Here is a 22,083-nt window from a genome sequence, read left to right on the forward strand (position 1 = left end):
TCACCCTCAGAGTGAAGAAGTTCTTCCTCATGTTCAGACGGAACTTCCTATGCTTCAGTTCGTGCCCGTTGCCCCTTGTCCTGTCGCTGGGCACCACTGAAAAGAGTTTGGCCCCATCCTCCTGACACCCACCCAAGAGGATTTGCCCACAGCCATACTACACTGCTGTTGCAGCCTAGCAGTTCACGAGAGGACAGTCCAAGCCTGGTCAATTGTCTACCCTCAAAAAAGGGGAAAGAGGAGAACCTCGGGAGCTACTGACCTAGTCAGCCTCACCTCTGTGCCTCGCAAGATTGTGAAACAAATCTTCCTGGAAGCTATCTGAAGGCATATTGATGATAGAAAGGTGAGTGGAGACAGTCAACGTAGCTTTACCAAGGGAAAATCATGCCTGAATTATCTTAGTGGCCTTCTACAATGCATCAGTGGACAAGGGAAGAGCTACACATGTTATCTATCTTGACATCTGTAAGGCCTTTCCCATGGTGCCCCACAACAACTTTGCCTCTAATTTGGAGAGACAGGTTTGATGTATGGACTATTTAATGAAAAAGGAATTGGCTCATTGGTCATGTCCCAAGACTTGCAGTCAACAGCTCAATGTCCAAATGGAGTAGCAACGAGTAGTATTTCTCAGGGCTTTGTTTTGGGACAGGTACTGTTCAATATCTTTATTAATCACATAGACAGCGGGATTGAGTGCACCCTCAGAAAATTTGCAGATGACACCAACCTGAGTGGTTCAGTTGGTTCATTAAGGGAAAGAATGCTATCCAGAGGGACCTTGACAGGCTTGAGGAATGGGCCCATGTGAACCTCATGAAGTTCAACAAGGCCAAGTGCAAGGTGTTGCATCCTTAAAATGAGGCTGGTGAGACACCGGAACAGACTGACCAGAGAACATGTGGATGCCCCATCCCTGTAAGTGTTCAAAGGTCAAGCTGGAGGGGCCTTTGAGCACATGATCTAGTGAAAGACGTCCCTGCCCATGGCAGGGATGTTGAACTAGATGATCTTCGAAGGTCCCTCCCAACTGAAATTATTCTAGGATTCTATAGTTCCGTAAATGAGAACAAACTCTGTTAGTCTGACTCTGTTGCTACCAAAGGATGAACACATTCAAATGACATTCCTTTATCTGAAATTCTTCCTCCTTGCTTTAAAAGTTCACTCAGCATCATTAAGGAAGCCTGAGATTACGATCGATAACTGTCCACACCTATTAAATATTTTTTAAATGCAGTATTTCACCATATCTTGCTCATGTGCTATGTAATTATTTGGGGGCATGCAGAGGGTATACACAGAGTATCACACTTGGAGTTTTACTGTTGTCTGAAAGAAATGCCTGAGCTTCCTGCTTTTGATATGACTTCAGCAGAGACTCTTGAACCAATTAAGACTTGTAGTCATTCCAGAGCCATTTAAAGCACTGTGGTTCTGACTTTGTATACAGACACCGAGGTGTTGTCTACACTAGGGAAACTTTTAGAAAATTCCTCATGGCTTTTAACACCAATTTATCTCCAACACTGGCAGCAATACTGGGGCTCCAAGAGATGGAGGAAGAGATGTCCCTTACACATCGATGGATAATCAAAACCAGTTCTGAATATCTATTTACTGTTTTATTAATACCACTGAAATCATATTTAACAATTTTAACTGAAGGTGGCACTGTTTTACAGTTTTAATATATTAATAACTTCCAGGAGTACATTTTAGGGTTCTTTAATGTAAGCCTTATAGCATGAGAACCTGAATTAAATAACAACCCTCCACAGCTAAGAACTGAGAGGGTCTGTTCCCATTTAAGTGGAATTTGAAGCCACTCTAAAGAAGAAAGAAAGGATAAACAGGGTAAATAATAATTCATAATTTTAAATAACAATGCATATTTTCCAGGTAATTCAGACATTAATGCAAGCCTCAGTGAATGAACAAGTTTTCTTGTCTTGGCTTGAGGAAGAACACTATAAAAGCTGTAGTTTCTAAAGTAGGGGATATAGCTATCACAAGTGTCACTGCATACTAACTACTGTTTTTTTCTGAGAAAATTCTTCAGTATTCTACAAGGAATTCTCCAATCAAATCTGTATTGTATCAGACATATTTACCTGGAAGCCATTTGGAGCACAACAGACTGTGAATTTAATGCCATGTAACACTGCCTCCAAATCAAATATTACTTCTATTTGTCTTACGACTAAAAAAGAGACCAAGAGCTTGAGACAGAACTTGTATGCAATTTTATATTCATTGATTTTTGTTTCTTCTCAAGCAGGAAACTAATCTTTTGAATAATTTTGTGAATGACGTTTACTTTGGAAATGGATGAAGCAGTACAGAACAATAACTGCTGGAGATTAAAGATGAATTTGCTTTTATCAATCTGTGAATAAAGATCTAGAGTAGGATATTGTCCTCGTTTGAGACATACACTTAATGACAACTAAAAGTCATCATAGCTAACAGAATATACTTCAACGATATGGCTCAGTGAAGCTCGTTGAATACAGCTGTCTTGAACTATTTGCTCGAGTGCCCTTAGAAAACCAGCCCAAAAAGAAAGCAACCAATTTCATGCTTAATAACAAAAGCATAAAGGACCGATTTCTGTTTCAATTCATCATTCTACATTAGACAATGCCAGAAATCAATGGGTAGGCTGACTAACACTTCATTTCAGAAAAATGAGTTCGCTAGATCCATTTTTAAACTGCACTCTTTTATCTTCTGTCTTTGAAGAACAATGCCCTGCTTAATGGCTATTATGCTAGCAACAAAGATCATTCTCTTGAAGTATGATGGTAGAGAAAACAATTACCCTTAATCACTCCTTATTGTGCATAAACCAGGATTTACCTTACACCTTTTCTCCAATTCCATATATCTTTTACCCTGTAATCAGGGGGTACTGACACGCATACTTTGGCTCCAAGGATCCACTGGAATTTTCCTAAGTCAGAATTCCCTAAACCCAAGGAATAACATAAAGGAGTCAGGACTAGACTGTATTGACTGCATGATTTTCATGCAGATCTTGCAAAAGGGTGAGGAAAGAGCCACAGGACTTTCTCGCTGAAAAAGATCACTGGCCAGTGCTGGCCAATAAAGGGAGGTGACAGTGGGAATTCAGGGAGGAAAAACTACACATAGCAAAAATCTTTCTCAAACTTTCTAACTTCTCCTTGTCCAAAAGAACAAATAATTTTAGCAAAAGTTACAGGCAGGCAGAAGTAGTTGAAAACACCCCAAATTCTGTTGAAAGATCTATGTCAAATGCTTGAGAAAGCATACTGACTGGTAAACACTGGTATGTTTGCCTAGGATTAGAAGTGCTTAGAGTAATTTGAAAACAATGCAACCAAACAGTTTCATATGTTAATAACATATTATTCAATGTTTACATGAAACGGGGAAAGCAACTGGGATTTAGACGGCTATTTGCTAAACTTATCTGTGAACAACAAATAGTAAAACTTCCATAATATCAGCCATCTAATTAAAAAATATAATTCCACAAAGAGGAACCGTCTGGTTTAAATCTGTTTTAACAATCTTGTTGGCAAAAATGGTTGTCTGTATAAAGTTGAATATTATTTTCTGTATACTCTTGTCTTAATTGTTGAACTAAATATTTTTCCAGGAAAAAGCGGACAGAGAATTATTTTTTACGCTATTAGGGTCCTGACATACCTAATCCTATGGCTAACTTTTGCTTAACTTTTAGTTCTTTTAAAAAATAATACTTGGATAGTTATACTTCCACATTCTTCACTATTTTAAAGAAGAAATGCAACCCTTAAATGAGCAGGAGTCAGTATGAGGTAGAAAGCTGGATCAGCACTTCGTACAACCTCTTGATTTTTACTATGTGTAATTACTTAAATTGTCAATGGAACACAGATATAAAAGAACATGAATGTCACATATACAAAAGATTTATGATACAATCTATCTTCATCAGAAATAGCACATAGCAACAATAATTTGGAGAATATTTTTTAATGGCCTGCGACAAAGGCAACAGACTGCATCAAAAGCAACTATGAAAAATCAACAGATGGGGCCCTACACAATGTTGACTGATGCAGGTCTCTTGGTATTTCAAGGTATTTCAAATACTGAAGTCTGTACAGGGATGTAGAATGACAGAATGACAGAATGACAGAATGATAGAATGGTTTGGGCTGGAAGGGACCCTTTAGATCATCTAGTCCCAAACCCCCATGCCATGGGCAGGGTCATCTTCCACTAGACCAGGTTGCTCAAAGCGCCATCCAACCTGGCCTTCAACACCTCCAGGGAGGGAGAAGCCACAACTCCTCTGGGCAACCTGGCCCAATGCCTCACCACCCTCAGAGTAATAGGTAGCTTGAAGCCATTACCCCTTATCCTGCCACTTCATGCCCTTGTAAAAAATCCCTCCCCAGCTGTCTGGCAGGCCTGCTTCAGGTGCTGGAAGGCTGCTACAAGGTATCCCCGCAGCCTTCTCTTCTCCAGGGTGAACAGCCCCAACTCTCTCAGCTTTTCCTCATAGGAGAGGTGTTCCAGTCCTCTGACCATTTTTGTGGCCTCCTCCGGACCTGCTCCAACAGGTCCATGTCTTTCCTGAGCTGAAGACTCCAGAACTGCACACAATACTCCAGGTGGGGTCTCACCAGAGCAGAGTAGAGGGCAGAATCACCTGTCCATGCTTCTTTTGATGCAGTCCAAGATGCGGTTGATTTTCCGGGCTACGGGCACACATGGCTGGGTCATGCTGAGTTTCTCATCAACTAGCACCCCCAAGTCCTTCTCCTCAGGGCTGATCTCAATCCATTCTCCGCCCAGCCTCTATTTGTTCTTGGGATTGCTCTGACCAGTGTGCAGGACCTTGCACTTGGACTTCTTGACTTCATGAGGTTTCCACAGGCCCACCTCTCAAGCCTGTCAAGGTTCCTCTGGGTGGCATCCCTTCCCTCCAGTGTCGAACACACTACACAGCTTGGTGCTGGTGACTAACTTGCCAAGGGTGCACTCAGTCCCACTGTCCATGTTGCTGACAACAATGTTAAATAGCACCGGTCCCAGTACTGACCCCTGAGGAACACCACTCATCACTGGTCTACACTTAAGACATTGAGATGTTGACTGCAACTCTTTGAGTGTGACCATCCAGCCAATTTCTTATCCACTGAGTGGCCCATCCATCAAATCCATGTCTCTCCAATGTAGACACAAGGATGTTGTGCGGGACAGTGTCAAATGCTTTGCTTAAATCCAGGCAGATGACACCAGTTGCTCTTCCCTTCTCCAGCAATGCAGTAACTCCATTGTAGAAGGCCACCAAATTTGTGAGGCATGACTTGCCCTTAGTGAAGCCATGTTGGCTGTCACCAATCACCTCCTTATCCTCCACGTGGCCTAGCACAGTTCCCAGGGAGATCTGCTCCATGGTCTTGCTGGGCACAGAGTTGAGACTGGCTGGCCTGCAGTTCCCTGGGTCTTTCTTCCTACGCTTTTTAAAAATGGGCATTATATTTCCCCTTTTCCAATCACTGGATGTAAAGTGACACCTTCTGTTCAGCATTATATGCTTACCCAGTGATTATAAAATATATAATATATATATAACATATATAAATATATGTTTACTCCGTGAATAATAAAATAGATTTTAATACTGTTTCCAATTTGCCAGTACTATTATCAGTGCTAAAGACCTCTTTTTTGACTCAAAAAACAAAGCTGTGAATTAATTTCCACTGGCAGACTCCCCAGTGCTACTACTGTCTTCCAGAAATGCCTGTACTTGCTTCTGTCAACCCCTTTTCAAGGCAACAGACGAGTGCAGATGTAATTAAAATCATAACTGAAAAATGTCCAACTGCAGAACCGACCATGCAACATCAGAGCTACACAATAAGTTTCCAATATCCCACAGTCTTCTGGAAGAGCTCACAATCTTCATCCTTGCTATTGGTCTGAATTTTACTTTAAAACTATTATCTGAATTTTTAGAAGAATACACTATTCTTCCTGAAAACAGCTATTGCTGCTGCCATTGTGGCTGAGCAGTACTCATGAACAGACCACACTGTACAACGTGTCTTGGGGGCTGTTCTTGCACTCCTTCTCTGGTTCACCTTGCTCTTGCAGCAGCTAAGTGAATGAGTGGCTTTAATTCTTTTTAGGACAAGACAATGCCCTGCTGCCACACGATCAGCTGATAATCCTGATAGGCAGAGAGAGGAGGAGAAATGGTGGTGGGGAGAAAATGGAGGTGAAGGAGATGTGGAAGAGATGAGGGGGGTACTGGGTGGGGAATGAAGAGGGTGCAGTGAATAGTGGGGAGGACAATGGTGAAAACAACTGGAAGAAGGAGGGTCTAGAAAAATGGTGGAAGAATCTTGGGAAAGATTTGGGTGGAAGACTGTGGGGAAGACTAGGGGGAAAAAAACAGGAAACACTCATGGGGAAGAATGGTGGGAAAGACTGGGGGAGGAAGAATGTGGGGGAAGAAAGGGTAAGCTCTCAGGAAATGGGGGGAAAGAATTGTGGGATGAACACCGGGGAGAATGAGGTGAAGAATGGTGGGGATGAATAGTAGTGAGATCAAGTGGGCAAACAATGGGGAGAATGGCAGTGAGAATGGTGGAGAAAATGGGGAAGAAGAATGGGAGGAGGAATGCAGGGAAGAACGGTGGGAGGAATGAGGGGATGAATGGTAAGGAGACTGAAAGGGAAGAATGAGGAGTAGAAGGGGGAAGAAGTGGGGAAGAAAGAGGGAAGGTAAAGGGAAGTAGGAGTAAAAGAAGAACAGGGGGAATAATGGTGGGGAGAAATGGAATGAGAATGGGGACAGAGTGGGAAGAATGGGTAAGAAGGAGGGAAGGTGGGGGGAAGAAGGGGCAAGGAGAGGGGACAAAAGGGGAAGCAGGGAGGAAGAAACATATGAGAAAGGAGGGAACAAGGAACAAGAAGGTAGAAAGAAGAGAGAGGAGTGACGGAGCAAGGCAGAGCAAGGACCGAAGTGTGTAATGGGGCAGAAAGGGGAAGATAAGGGGAATATGGAGGGGAGGATGGCGGAGGGTGGGGGAGGAAAGGGGGAAGATTAGGGTAGAATGAGATAGGGTAAATTGAGGAAGGTGAATCAGGGGTCCTCTCCCTTTCCACTTCTTCCCCGCCTCTGTGTGCAGCAGATAGTACTGTGTGCACAATCACTGCTCTGCCCTGTGTGGGCAGTAACATAGCAAGCAGGTATGGTGAGGAGAGCTTTGCTTCCCCTTATTGCCAAGGGCAGTGGTGTATGGCTGTGATGATCTAGGCTTTAATGACTCTGGTAGAAGAAGTAGCTCTGAGAAAGCTTTGGCTTAGTTACACACTTCAGAAATTTACAGCTCTCGGGAAAGAAACATAGAAATAAAATTTATTGAAGCATAGCACAGCTCTTGAAGTCTTCTATCGTCCCACAAATTCCATGTCTCCCATTTCTGTTATAAAAGTATTTGATGAAAAAATATTAACACAAGTTCAATTAAAGCATCAGAAAGGACAATAAACTTTTCACGGTTCAACAAACATGCTCCTCTCACCAATTCATTTCTCCTCCATCAGGAAGAGAAAAACAAAAGGGGATTAATCTCCTCTACAGAGTTAAAAACAATGTTTAATGCACTTTTTGTCAGAGGGGCAGGATGAAGTTCTCCAGCTGGTTCTCATCTATATGCCATGATTCTTCATTTAGTTTACACCATTAAACTCAAAAACTCAGCTTTAATCTTAACTATTACAGTATGTCTTAGAGTAGATTCTATCATGTAGCATCCTTGATACAGTTTCAGACTCTGGCAAAACATCATCCCTCAAACTGGTCATGTCCATATGAGTAGTAATGTATCCAACATTTTTTCATTGGCGCCTACATTATTACATCTTGTCACCAATGGTTTCTCGGGTTTTCAAGTAAATTGTTGCATATACTGTGGTTTGGAGCTGTTGAGATGAAGCCCTACATTTATCTGTATACAGCCAAATCCTTTTTTGGAATTTTTTTTCCTTCTAATGAACTAACATCTGTTGAAACAAAAAAAAAAAAGTCATGTTTCCAGAAAGCTGTACAAAAATGAGAGAAAACAAAACAACAGAACACTGCCAAGATGTTATTGTCGCCAAGTTGTATATGATAAAAAGCAGCCTAGAAAATGATGGGTGGACAGAAGTAGGCATCATACCTGACCTGTCTTCATTTTGAGAATCACACCTTCTACATAATTCTGGGATGGTCTTGAGAGAAGTTACAGAATACTGCAAAAAACAAAACAAAATGAAGTAATTCATTTAAAAAGATCAAAAGTAAGACTTTCAAGAGGTCATGATGTCAAGAGCACAGCCCAAATCTGCCAACCCAAGGGTACTCCTGGCAGTCTGATAGTCTTCTGAGGTTGTGTGAGAAAAGCAGATGGCATCTGCTTTTGTGTCCCACCTCAAGGAATATCAAAACAGACTTTCAAAGCTACAGCAAAACACCCCCCTCCCATGTCAGATCTCTCCTTCCTGCAGATCACCTTTACTCAAGTCACAAATGCATTTTGTATATCCAACCTTTCCATGGGATGCAAGATACACTAAAGGTTAGAACAGAACTAGGCTTCACAGTAAAGTCGAGGGTCTCACTTTTCCCACCTGGGCATGTATTATGGTGATTATACTGCAAAATATTTCATGCTTAAAAATTAGAATTCAAGCTTTCAAAAACCAGTATGTAAAAGTAATGGAGAATATTTGCACCTTAGAGATCTGATTCCAGAGAGGCATGCATGCACATATGCATCTCAGACAACGGGCTCATTTCTTTAACCTAGGCTTTATTAAAGCAAACTTGCACTACTACTTTGATGTGACAGGATATGCCTGATATTAATCAGTATGTTATTCTCTGAATTCAGCACTAAAATGGAAAAAAAAATGCACAGCGTATATATCTTACTAAACAGAAATCTTTTTCTTATAAACTTGTGGAACACCCTCAGTAAGACACACAATCCGGTGTTATAAAACTACACATTCTGACATACAGAAACTAAGTTACCTAATAGCAAGCCTTCCATGAATCTTCACTTCAACAAATGAAAACCATTATGTCTGTGAAAGATCAATGGCTTTGCTCATATAAAAAAACCTATTAAAACCAGTATTTTGGAAACTAACACAGAAAAAAGCATTTAGGATTAGCACAACTGAAAGATTTCAAAGAATATATAAACACCATATGTTTTCAAAGAAGCAGATATTTTTAGCTGGTGTGCTATTGATCAATGAAGCAAAACAACTACATACAAAACCACACGAGCTTTCCACACAAAACAAGAAATGGTCATACATTGTCCCATTTTTTGCTGACAGTTCGTCACCCAAAGTTTGATGTGCTGCTAATGCACAGCTGGCAATCTAATGCAAAACAATCTAAACTTGACCTCATGTGACCAATTGCAGAAGTGATTTACTTCCCTGGTTGAAGTTTAAGATTGTTGCTCAATCGACTGTAGTTACTTTAGGTCACAAAAACCTCCCATGCATTACTTTTTCCCTTGCTGACCTGATTCAGGGATGTATTGAGAAGCCTCAACTACAGCAAGACTCTCCCTTCAGTATTTCCAGGATCAACACTGAATTTACTAATCAAAATGTGTAGCAGCACTCCACAGAACTACCCAGTGACTCCTATCCCCACTAAAGAAGGCGTTGTCTATAAGACTGTGACTGCTCCAGGATGTGACAGCCTAAAGCAACAAAGAGCAGAAGAACAGAGACAAGTAGTAAGATGCTACTAAATACAAATTCATACATGTTAAACACATACGTGCATAAACACCACGTGCTGTGCTTCATTCTAGTTATTGTTTAATAAAGACTGAGCTGTTAAGCTATACATCTTGCTATTTTAGCACAAAGACTGAGAAGGCAATGTTGACCTGGATTCTTAAGAGAATCCAAGGAACATGTCTGCAGGGAATATGGTAGCTTCACAAGACCAGCTGGTGCCGTTTAAAGTGTCACACAGTTTGTAATTCAATTAGCATGAGCCCTTTCGTATAGTCCATTGCTATGTGTTTTTGTCAGACAACCTCAAAAACAGAAAGCCATTTTTCTTTTTGTCTTTTTTCCTATTCTTTCCTGGAAGAACAGATTTTTTTTCTGTTTCAACATTGCACTAAAATGTATTCAGTTGCCACCTCCCATCACCTAAACCTATTAAATGTTGTACATTTGATTATGAATTTTAATCATATTGGTTTGATTTCCTCCCACTCACCTCTGTCCCCAAAAAGACTTCTGCACATTTGTATTTCTGCTGTCTGTATTTTGTGGTCAAGATGTGGAGAACTGGCTTTTGGTCCAGGAAGCAACTAAAACTACTCTTTCAAGTGGACCTTTCCCAACCATAAGCATGATCCATTGCCAGCTCTTCCCCTCTAGAACTACTTTCTCTCACACTCTAGCTCCAGCTCTGATCATCGATACTGCTTGTTAGCTTTTCTTCAACCAAAAATTTCAACATTACTAGCAGTATCACAGAGGCACAAGCAAAAGAGGTTCAGATTGCAACCCTTCTCTGGAACAGAATTTTAGACTTAATGATTATTCAGTGGCATTTAAAATAAATAATTTCCCACTATTCATTAAAGAATTTTAAATTGGTTTACACACAAAATTAAACACCATTTCTCCCATTTCACCATCAGAGCAACCAAGTCAACCAGAGTTGAGAGCCGTGCTCAAAGGCATTAAGTGACAATGTGAGAGCTAAGCACATCAGATCACTAAGTTAGTCAATGCTTACTGTGATCGACGGTATTTAATCAAAATGTGTTGTGGTTGACGGTGAAATTCAGCAACAAAACTAAGCATTTCTTCTCAGGATAATGCATGTAATGGCATTTTTTATTGCTGTTTGAGGTTTGGGTTCTTTTTCTGCATTTAAGGAACGCCTATGTGCAACCCGAAATTGTGAATTTCAGTAAACCTCTTAAGAACTCCATCAGATGGAAGAGCGGAATCAACAGCAAACAAGAGACAAGACGCAGTAACAAGTAGTCCATGCAAACTCAAGATAGTCTCAATTTTTTTCGAGACTATTAATTCAGAGGAAAACGGAACCTCCTTTTTCATACAAAACATCAGTATGTAAAACTGCACTACAGAATATGAATTAATGCGAACGCTAACCTTTTAAATTTCACATAGTTCTCAAATTTTAATGCAATGAATTTTAAAACCAACACATGAGAAAAAAAAACCTTCAATCTCTGGCAAGGCTGTTCTGTGCTGTGCCACTTGTCTGCCACTTGCAGACTCACTTGTGTCTGAGCAGTATCAGAAAGAAGAAATACTGGAACATGAGTAGTAGCTCAGAAATGTGTGTAAAAAAATTGTAAAGTAAAAAGCAAAAGTTATTTTTTAACTTTCTGTTGTGGAGAATACCCTTAATGTCCTGAAATGGAATCAAATGGCAAAGATGGACACATAGTGTGACTCTCAGCCCACATCATCAGAACCAAGGCTCTCCCAAAACACTAAGGACCATGTCCTGCTCCAGCTGGAGTCAGTATCAAAACTCAACAAACTCACCTCCACTGGATCAAGACACCAGCAACATGGTCTTAAACGCACAGTTCCTTGTTCTCATTTAGAGAAACAGACACCTTCCTTCATTATAGCTAATTTGTTTCCAGGTGTTATTAATACTGAGAGTCATTTTAACAGTCTCATTTCAGTTTATTTACTATAGTGGAAAATAAACTGTTTCACTAATATTCAAATCCCATTAAATTAATAGCTTTATATTACATTTGTTTAATCGTTTATAACTGTGCAACACCATCCTTTTTCCTCAACATTATCTGGGAGTAACAAGCTACACTGAGAATGAGTAAAGCAACAATACTTGGCCTGAAGTTGCAGGAAGATTTTGCTCCGTAGTAGTATCAATTTAAGCAGCTCCAGATCAAAAAAGTGGAGGAAACAGATTAGGCTGGCACAGTGCCTGTGAGAAATAACACCTCCCCAAAACCGACTTCTTACTTAAAGGCTTTCATCAGCATTTTTGGAGTACTGGTTAGGTTTTTTGTGCTGTGCATCATTTATAGCATCTTGTATAGACACTTCCTATGTTATTCTTCCCTTTAACACTAAAGGACAAATGCTAACACTGTAAAAGATACAAAATGTCTGTCTGAATCTAACACTTTCTATGAACATTTTAGTAGCCATCTGTATTTTGTTTTATTCTGCGAGTGAGAGAGGAAAAAAAAAAAGAATTTTCAATGAGTTCTTCAGCTGAATGGGAAATAAATCAACCCACTGCAGTTAACGACTGTGCCTGCACAGCTATGTAGGATCCTCCATGCTGAGCCCCGAAGTCCTGGTTGCTGGGTAGACAAAGTCTGGCTGTGTGTCACCTGTGCACCTGTGTGAGCCTGAGGGGTGACCTAGCTCCTTCCATGGCCAAGGAAGGGTGACAGCAGGCTCAGGAGGTGCCCCATGTCAAGTAACTGGGAGGCTAGGACATCAGCCATATATATGCCTGACCATACATGGTTTACATCTACCCTGCCAGGCGAGGATTGACATAAAGAAGTTTCTCAACCTGTTTCAAAATATGCGACAATTCAACAGCTGCTTAATTATGTTTGAATTCACTTACACACTCACATTTCACAAACTTTGAAATTAGGCCCAGTCCTGCACTGGCAGTACTGAGCAAGGCTTTTATTCATTCATAGCTATTTGAATGATCAGAGCAATGATCTATACACTCAGCCCCAAATAGTTTACAAATATCTAGCACCAGGAGCTCTGGATATGGCTAGGTCATTTCATATTATTTCTGTAAACCAAGAAACAAGTTTCAATTTGCACAATTTTCCAGTGCAATAGAAATCCTGCATTTTAATTACAGGATTAGGAAACTTTCAGGTAACCATAACAATAACATACAACTAACAAGCAGGAATCAATTTACGGGCAAAATAAGAAGTACTAATGCAAAAAAGGGGAAAGTTTAAAACATACTTTTAATTTCATAGTGCATCTATCATTTAATGCAACCTAAAGGTCATAACTTTTTTTTGCTTCCTTGTGAGTAATTATTTACGATGAAATAAATGAAAATATTCAGCTAGATTGCTTAGCGTCACTGCAGACAGAATATTACTTTTGTTGAATGTAAACAAGAGTCCCAGAAGCCTATTCTGCTGTCTAAACTACACTCAAATCCACTGTACCACATGGATCTGGAACAGTATCACCTCAGTTTGCAAAATAAGCGTCGTATTTGCATTTCAGGGCCTTGAGGGAATTGGTAGATGTAGTTGCTAAGCTAAGCTCAATCGTATTTGAAAAGTAATGGCAGTCACGTAAAGTCTCCAGTGACTGGAGAAAAGGGAATATCATACTCGTTTTTGACAAGAGCAAAAAGGGGGACCCTGGGAACTACCAGCCAATCAGCCCCACCTCAGTACCCAGTAAAACAGCAGAACAGTTCCTCCTGGAAGTTATGTTGAAACACATGGATGACAGAGGTGATGAGAGACCGTCAACATGGCTTCAGAAAGGGCAAATCATGCCTGACTAGGCTAGAAACATTCTACAATGGAGCTACATATATCATCTGTCTCAACTTCGGATATCATCTATCTCAACTTCTGCCTTTGACACAGTTCCACCCAACATCCTTGCCTCTGATTTGGAGAGATACAGGTTTGATGGGTGGATGGTTGGATGGATGGTTATATGGCTACAGAATTGGCCATGTCCAGCAAGTTACATTCAAGGGCTCATTCTCCAAGTGGAAACTAGTACTGAGTGGTGTCCCTCAAGGGTACATACTGGAACCATTACTATTTAATATCTTCATCAATGACATAGGCAGTGGGATTGAGTGCACCCTCAGCAAGTTTTCACATGACACCAAGCTGAGTGGTGCAGTTAATTCACTTGAGGGACAGGATGCATCCAGAGGGACATTGACAGGCTTGAGGAGTGGAGTGGACCCATGAAAAGTTCATGAAGCTCAACAAGGCCAAGGTCCTACACCTGGGTCAGGGCAACCTCCTGTATGAATACAGACTGGAGGAATAAGAGCAGCCCTGCAGAGAAGGACTTGGCGATACCGGTAGATGAAAAGTTGGATGTGACCCAGCAATGTGCACTCACAACCCAGAAGATCAACCGTATCCTGAGCTGCATCAAAAGAAGTGTGTCCAGCAGGTCAAGAGAGGTGATTCTGCCCCTTGACTGCGCCCTCTTGAGACCCCATCTGGAGTACGGCATCCAGCTCTGGGAACCCCAGAACAAGAAGGATATGGACCTGTTGAGTGGGTCCAGTGGAGGGACATGGAAATGGTCAGAGGGCTGGAACACTTCTGCTGTGAAGAAAGGCTGAGATAGTTGGTGTTGCTGATCCTGGAGAAGAGAAAGCTTCAGGGAGACCTTCTCATGGCCTTTCAATTTACAAAGAGGATTTATAAGAGAAACAGAGAAAGACTGTTTATCAGGGCCTATAGCGACAGGACAAGGTACAACTGAAAGAGGGTCAATTTAGATTGAATATAAGGAAGAAATATCTTATGATGAGGGTGGCGAGACACCAGAACAGGTTGCCCAGTGGACTGGTGGATGCCATCACTGGTGATTGTATTGGATTTAGGTGGCAAACTAGCAAGTGGGGCTGCAGAGTTGGCATCTGCAAAAGACACCAGGGGCTGCTCCCATGTGGGACAGAGCCAGTTCTAGCTGGCTCCAAGATGGACCCGCTGCTGGCCAAAGCTGAGCCCATCAGTGATGCTGATAGCGCCTCTGAGATAACATATTTAAGAAAGGGTAAAAAAAACTGCACAACCACAGCTGTGAGAGATGAGTAAGAAAATGTGAGAAAAACAACTCTGCAGACACCAAAGTCAGTGAAGGAGGAGGGGGAAGAAATGCTCTAGGCAGTGGAGTAGAGATTCCTTTGCAGCCCACGGAAAACATTACGGTGGAGCAGATATCCATCCTGCAGCCCATAGAGGACCTCATGCTGGAGCAGGCAGATGTGCCCCGAAGGAACCTGTAGCCTGTGGAGAGCATATGCTGGAGCAGCCTCCTGGCAGGAACTTCAGCCTGTGGAGCAGAGTCCATGCAGAAGCAGGTTTTCTGGCAGAACCTGTGACCCCATGGGGGACCCACACCAGAGTGGTCTGTTCCTGACTGCAGCCCATGGGAAGGACCCACTCTGGATCTGTTTGTGAAGGACTGTATCCTGTGGGAAGGATCCCACACTGGAGCAGGAAAACAGTCTGAGGAGGAAGGGGCAGCAGAGACAAAGCATCATGAACTGATTGCAAACCCCACCCCTCCATCTACCTGCGCTGTTTGGGGCAGGGAGGTAGAGAATTCAGGAGTGAAGTTGAGCCTGGAAAGAAGGGTGGAGTTGGGGGGAAGGTGTTTATAGATTTGTTCTTATTTCTTACTATGCTATGCTGTTTGATTGGCAAAAAATTAAAATAATATCCCCAAGGTCTACTCTGTTTTGCCCACGATGGTAATTGGTGAGTGATCTCCCCATCGTTATCTCGACCCACAAGCTTTTTGTTGTATTTTTATCCCCATCTTGTTGATGGAGGGAGAGCGATAAAGCAGCTTGGTGGGGACCTCATGGCCAGCCAAGGTCAACCCACCACAACAGGGCTTTGAGCAACCTGATCTAGGGAAAGGTGTCCCTGCTCATGGCAGAGGACTTGGAACCAGATGACCTTTGATGGTCCCTTCCAACCAAAACCATTCTATGAGTCTGTGATTTTGGAGAAATACACTGTTTCATTTTCTTCTGCACAAAAGTAATGTAAACCAAAAAAAAAAAACCAACACCCAAAAAAAAGAAACCAAACCCTGGAATGGTCTACAAGGATCTGGACTATACACAGTGGCTTTCTAACTCAGGTACATTTATAAGTGCATCATTTTAACAGCCTTCTTGCTCGCATTATTTTTAGTCAGTACTTTTCTGCACTGGATTAGAACCAGAGGGCCAACAGGAACAACATAAATTGCTAACACTGATGCTGTGCAGCTGTTTTTTCCATGGCAGGCCAAGGATAAAATGTGAAGGTTGGGTACCTCTAAACTGTATATGGTGAGATACGAGTAGAGCACTAGAATAACCATGAATTCTCTTGTTAATCGAGATTCTGGCAATAAATCCTTTGTTCTCTTACCTCCTAAAAAACGGGAGTAAAACTGCTACCTCTATAATTTGTGCTGGTTTTCTTATTCAAGGTTCAGCATCCAATGAAAGAACAGCCTATTAAAACAGGCAGCCTGAATTGTTCAGCGGAAAAGTAACCTAACCCACCAGTATGCAGCAACAGCCACAATGGGAGAGACATGGAGAGGTTACATCTATTACGTTTTAAAGTTTTACAAAACTGAGTATAGAAACAGATACTAGGACATGATCTAGCATATAACAGTAATAAAAAGAAAGTTGCCCAGAATTGGGTATTCGCTTAAGATTGGCTCATTGTCTTCTAATATTTTGGGCATTTGTCATATTCCCCTTTCATAAAAGTTCAATGCTACATTAGGTAAAAATAAAATCCTCTCCAAATGGAATCTGTCTGCAAATAAAGCATCTGGAATGTTTTAAAATGAATCAACAGTCACAAATGCTAAAGGGAACATCAGGTCCTTTGTAAAAAAAATGAAATAATACTATAAAATTATTTAAAAAGTGGAACAAGATGGTCGTCCACTTTCCGTGATCTGAAAATTGAACTAACAATTTTCTTATAGTGGACTTAATTTATGCATTCGAGTCCATTGTTAATCAGACATTCAACATATTAGCAACTCTGTTACACAGAAAGCAGAAGCTCCAGCAGAAGGAGTATTATAATGAGTAATAGAATATACTGTATCAGTGCATCCTATATGAACAACTAACAATGTGGGTAAACAGCATTTTTGCTTGCAATTATAGCTGCAGTTGTTTTAGTTGTGACGCCCAAGAATCAGTGCTGTCTATGAATCCTGGAGAAGGCTTTCTGCCTCTTTCCATACCCCACCATGTCACAGGTAGCTAGCTATATGACAGCTATTGATAAAGTTTTGCTGTATTTGGAGAAGGTTACTTGTGGAAAGGGCAGAGTAACAAATCAAATAAACAAGGAGCAACTCAGAGGTGAGACAGGAAGGACGTCTTTAACAACAGAAATAAGGTCAATTAAAAAAAAGTTAAAATTCTCATTTTTGGTGTCTCTGACTAACATTAGAAATCATATAACTCATTCAAGATAATAGAGTAGATAAGTAAACCAGAAATAAAAGTAATATATTAATTTGATTTGCAAGTTATTTTTACTACCTGAAGGAGAGGAATCAAATTTTCTTTCAGAGCTTATCACAGATTTCCCTTACAAAACACCTTATTTTATTCCAGATTCAACCTTACATCAGGAATGAGGTATCTAGGATTGTCTCCACTTGAACAAATAAAATAAGACTTGTACTTACCGATATATCATCACTAAAATCTATTTCATCCAAATCAAGGTATTCAGGGGCTTCCATTATTCTTCTATGGACATTTTGGGTGAGCCAGCACAGCAGTAAAGACCTAATTAATAAAAGAGAAATCAATTGTCTACCGAAGAGTCAAAACCACACAGAAACGGTTTAATACAGTTGTTAGATTGCAAAAAACATTTAACTTGTATAGTAAAGTCTTTCATAACTTCACCCTAAAAGCTAAATAAGATTTGCCGTCTTTTACTCTGCGTATCATGAAGAAGCCGTTTCAATTTTTAGGGAGAACAGCTAAGTGGTACTTGAACTGGAAGTCAAAAATACTTGATTCAGCATCACTTGGTCCTTCCAGAAGTTCAATACAGGTGTAAAGACCCAAGCTGTTGAGTACACTCATGACCCTGCAACCACAGCTGCACTAATAACGTATCTTATCTTAAGGATGTTATTACTTTACTGGCCTGCTGAATACAGCAAATTCTGTCACTACTATTTTCCTCTGCTCAAAGAGGCAGAAAAGAACTGAAAATCATGCTGTGCATAGAAAACAGAATCCTATCACACTTATCTCCATGGCTTCACAAAAGCAGACTAACACACATTGCAGTCAGTGCTTTACAGATGGATGATTTATCTCTCCTCAGCCTGCGAGTATACCGCCCCCAGAACAAGGTAAACCAGAACTACACCAATGTGCACTGATTATTAGGGGCCTTAACCATTTCCTTGCAGCAAGGGAAAAAGAAGAGAAAACACTCTGGTAAAGCAAGAAATTTGGCTAGAAAATCCAATATGTAATCCTGAATAAACTGGAGTTTAAAAAATCAGATCAAATACAATAAAACCCTCATTACTTTCTTAATCTTCGCTAGAATGAAGGTGTGCATTGTCACTACAGACAAGTACAACAGAATTAAAAGTGAAAAAGGAAGCTACTTTAGAGGAAGCTGAAGAAGTGATAACGCATTTTTAAACAATGTGAGGCACTACGTAAGTGTTAAGTATTATTACAGAAGCAAATTAAATCCTTCTAGTACTTGTACATAACAAAAGGAAATGCCTGAAGGAAAAAAATAATACAAGCCCAGTTTATTCATATGACAACTGCCAAGAAACAGGTTTATGAGTAATGAAGTCAGCTGTGTCGTTCTAAATAAAATCACTGTGTGAAACATTCATATGCCACTAAGAATGTCCTAGGATAGGGGGTTTGAAGAAAATGCATTTCTGCAGGTGTTCTACTCCTTGGCAAACACAACCTCAGTCATTAATCTCCTTCATTACACCCCACCCAAGCACAAAGCTGATCTTAAGATACTTGTTCTTGAAAAGTTATTAGAAGAAGAACCAAGAGGCAAATGCGCAGTTTTAAGCTAAAAGAGCTGGAAAAGCAAATTTTTATTTCTCACGAAGTTACTGAAGGTAGAGGACTATTCAGCATCATTTTCTTTTTAAACAGAAAAAATAAAAAGCATGGGTTTTCTTTAAGGTACTAGGATAATTCTACTCCTTGCAATATGAGAAGGAAGAAACTCCTGTGAAAGTGTAATTGCAGTGGAAGGCAGGATGTAAACATAACCTCAGTTACCTAGTATTGGCTTTCACTGTGGCTGTTAGACTTCAGTGAAGCAGTGGGAAAGGAGATGGCTACAAAAACATAAAACCACTATGAAGCCTTCAGATCAGCTTGCCATGAGGAAACAGAAGTGGCTATAATATGAAACTAATCAGAAGCTTTTCATTTTGCACAATTCCCAAACGCTAAGACTATTCTTAGAGCAAACCACTAAAATCAGACAAAATCTTTGCAATGAAAGGAATTAGCTGTTGTGAAAAGGTGTGACACATTCAGATCTACAGATTCTTTCCACATTAGAGATTTTGCTTTCTTAACACAAACATAGAAATTCAGTATCTTATTTTAAGGTTTATGCTTGAGCATGTTGCATTTGGGTGACACTACAGCTTAGTTGTGGCAAAGTGTACTATCACTGTACTGAGTTTGTGTGGCAATGTTTCGGTATCAGGGATGTTACAGGGGGTGGCTTCTGTGAGAAGATGTCAAAAGCTGTGATAGAGCCAATGCCAGCCATCTCCAAGATGGACCTGGCCTTGGCCAAAGCTGAGCCCATCAGTGACGGTGGTAGTGCCTCTGGGATAACATAGTTAAGAAGGGCAAAAAACTTCTATGCAACAGCAGCTGGGAGAGAGGATATGTGAAAGCAACAACTCTGCAGACACCAAGGTCAGGGAAGAAGGAGGGAGAGGAGGTGCTCCAGGTGCCGGATCAGAGATTCCCCAGGAGCCTGTGGAGAAGACCACGGTGAGGCAGGCTGTGCCCCTGCAGCCCATGGAGATCCACAGTGGAGCAGATATCCAGTTGCAGCCCAGGGAGGAACCCACATCAGAGCAGGTGGATGCCTGAAGGAAGCTGTGACCCCTTGGAGGGCCTGTGCTGGAGCAGGCTCCTGGCAGGACCTGTGGCCCCATGGAGAAAGGAGCCCACGCTGGAGCAGGTTTGCTGGCAGGGCTTGTGACCCCGTGAGGGACCCATGCTGGAGCACCCTGTTCCTGAAGGACTGTGCCCACGATGGAGCAGTTTGGGAAGAACTGCAGCCCATGGGAAGGAGCCACACTGGAGAAGTTAATGAAGGACTGTCTCCCGTGGGAGGGACCCCACGCTAGAGCAGTGCAAGAACGTGAGAAGGAAGGAGCGGCAGAGACAACGTGTGATGAACTGATGGCAAGCCCCATTCCCTGTTCCCCCCTGCCGATCGAGGGGAGGATGTAGACGAGTCAGGAACAAAAGAGTGAAGTTGAACCTGGAAAGGGTGGGGTGGGGGAAAGGTGTTCAAGGTTTTGTGTTTATTTCTCGGTATCCTACTTTATTTTTAATTGGCAAAAAATTAAGTTAAAATTTCCCAAGTTGAGTCTGTTTTGCCTGAGATGGTAATTGGTGAGCACTGTCCTCCCTGTCTTGATCTCACCCCATGAACTTTTTTATATTCTTTTCTCCTCTTGTCCTGTTCAGGAAGGGGAATAAGAGAGTGGCTGGGTGGACTTCTGACAGCTAGCCAAAGTGAACCCATCACAGTGCTCCTCCACAGAGGTAAAGGCTAGCTGTCAATTTATCACTGTGACTACTGATACCATCTCAAACCAAATTATTAAGTCAGTTTTAGAAGCAACATAAATGCCAACTGAATATGTACTGTCCTACACAAATTACAGTATTGTAGAATCTACCTAGTATCATTCCATAAGGTGACAAGAATGAGAATCAAAATATAAAAATTTAAAGGTTAAAGACATATATGGACGATATCACATAGAAATAGCCTAAAACCAAATCAGAACTTCACCGAGATTCAGTTTTTCACTGGAATTAAGTGGATTAAAAAACCCCCATCCAGTATGTTAAAAAAAATCAATGGAAGAGATAAACAACGCTACCCTAAACATGCCACATAATTAGCCAGAATCAAGAAGTGACCTAAAGATTTTATTTTGCTATTAAAACTGATTTATTCAGGTAAAAAACCTCCATAGCTTTAATGAAAGTAGTACTATTCCTGGTTACCACTTATCTCAAGATTTTAGAACAAAAAGATCTCAACCTTTCAAACTTAATTTTTAGTTCTAAACTTCAAGAAGCCATTGAGGCAAAAGAAATCTGCATCCACCCACAGCTGACAAAAAGACTGCATTTCACCTAGAGATGTACAAAACTCATCCTGCCAGTCCACAGCCTTGCAACATCGTTTCTCCAAAATGCTATGTTCTCTTTTCTCAAAATATAAAGACTATGAAGCACACAAAGGCTGAACAGAAAGTTGGTAATCAAAACAAACACATTTTCACCATGGAAAACTTCTATTCCTGACTATAGCGTTCAGTTATACATAAAGAAGGGGCACGAGACTCCAGCAGTCTGTTTGCTATAAGATTTTTTTATTTGTTGATGAGGTAAAACTGAACAGTGACTCAGGCAAATACTAAGACCAAATAAGATTTCCCCTGACTATACTTCGAGTCTTACTCAAGAGGTGCATTTTTCTGATACAATTTAACATAGTAGAATTACACCATGTATAATACAAACCATATGGTAAGGATAATACTCAAGAGTTGTAGCTATTTTTAGACCTTTGCAATGGCTGAATCCAGCCTATTACCAGAAATATAAACAATCTGAATAGCATTCACAAGCAGATCACAAGCACAACTGGTCAAATTCAAGGTAAAAATAATTGCAACCAAAATCATAACTGCCAGCAATGGATTACATGAGATGAATAATGTACTTCCAGCATCAACACCAAAGCAATACAGATGACTGTCTCTAGCCTGCCAGCAGAAATGTCTGGCATTTAACCGATCAATTTTCATAACTGTATTTTGGAAGTTAGTCATTAAATATTCCACAAAATTTAACCCAAAAAAGGGCATTTCTTGTCTGGCCATTTGGCTTGCAGAGACACAAATATCACAGAATCACAGAATGGTAGCGGTTGAAAGGGACCTCTGTAGGTT

General features: G+C 40.9%; 1 protein-coding gene across 5 annotated transcripts in view; it reads right to left on the reverse strand.

Annotated features, from left to right (window-relative positions):
- The window catches only part of SNCAIP (synuclein alpha interacting protein), a 97,567-nt gene that overhangs the window by 40,954 nt on the left and 34,530 nt on the right, over window positions 1-22,083 (reverse strand). For all 5 annotated transcript variants that reach the window (XM_075411494.1, XM_075411492.1, XM_075411493.1 and 2 more), the window contains exons 2-3: window positions 17,539-17,641; window positions 8,220-8,292 (exon numbers count right to left, since the gene is read on the reverse strand). In XM_075411494.1, the coding sequence (XP_075267609.1) occupies window positions 8,220-8,292; window positions 17,539-17,595 (130 nt within the window). In that variant the 5' untranslated portion in view covers window positions 17,596-17,641. The remainder of the gene's footprint in view (window positions 1-8,219; window positions 8,293-17,538; window positions 17,642-22,083) is intronic.

The sequence above is a fragment of the Opisthocomus hoazin genome, chromosome Z (genome assembly GCF_030867145.1).
Source record: "Opisthocomus hoazin isolate bOpiHoa1 chromosome Z, bOpiHoa1.hap1, whole genome shotgun sequence".
Classification (NCBI taxonomy): domain Eukaryota; kingdom Metazoa; phylum Chordata; class Aves; order Opisthocomiformes; family Opisthocomidae; genus Opisthocomus; species Opisthocomus hoazin.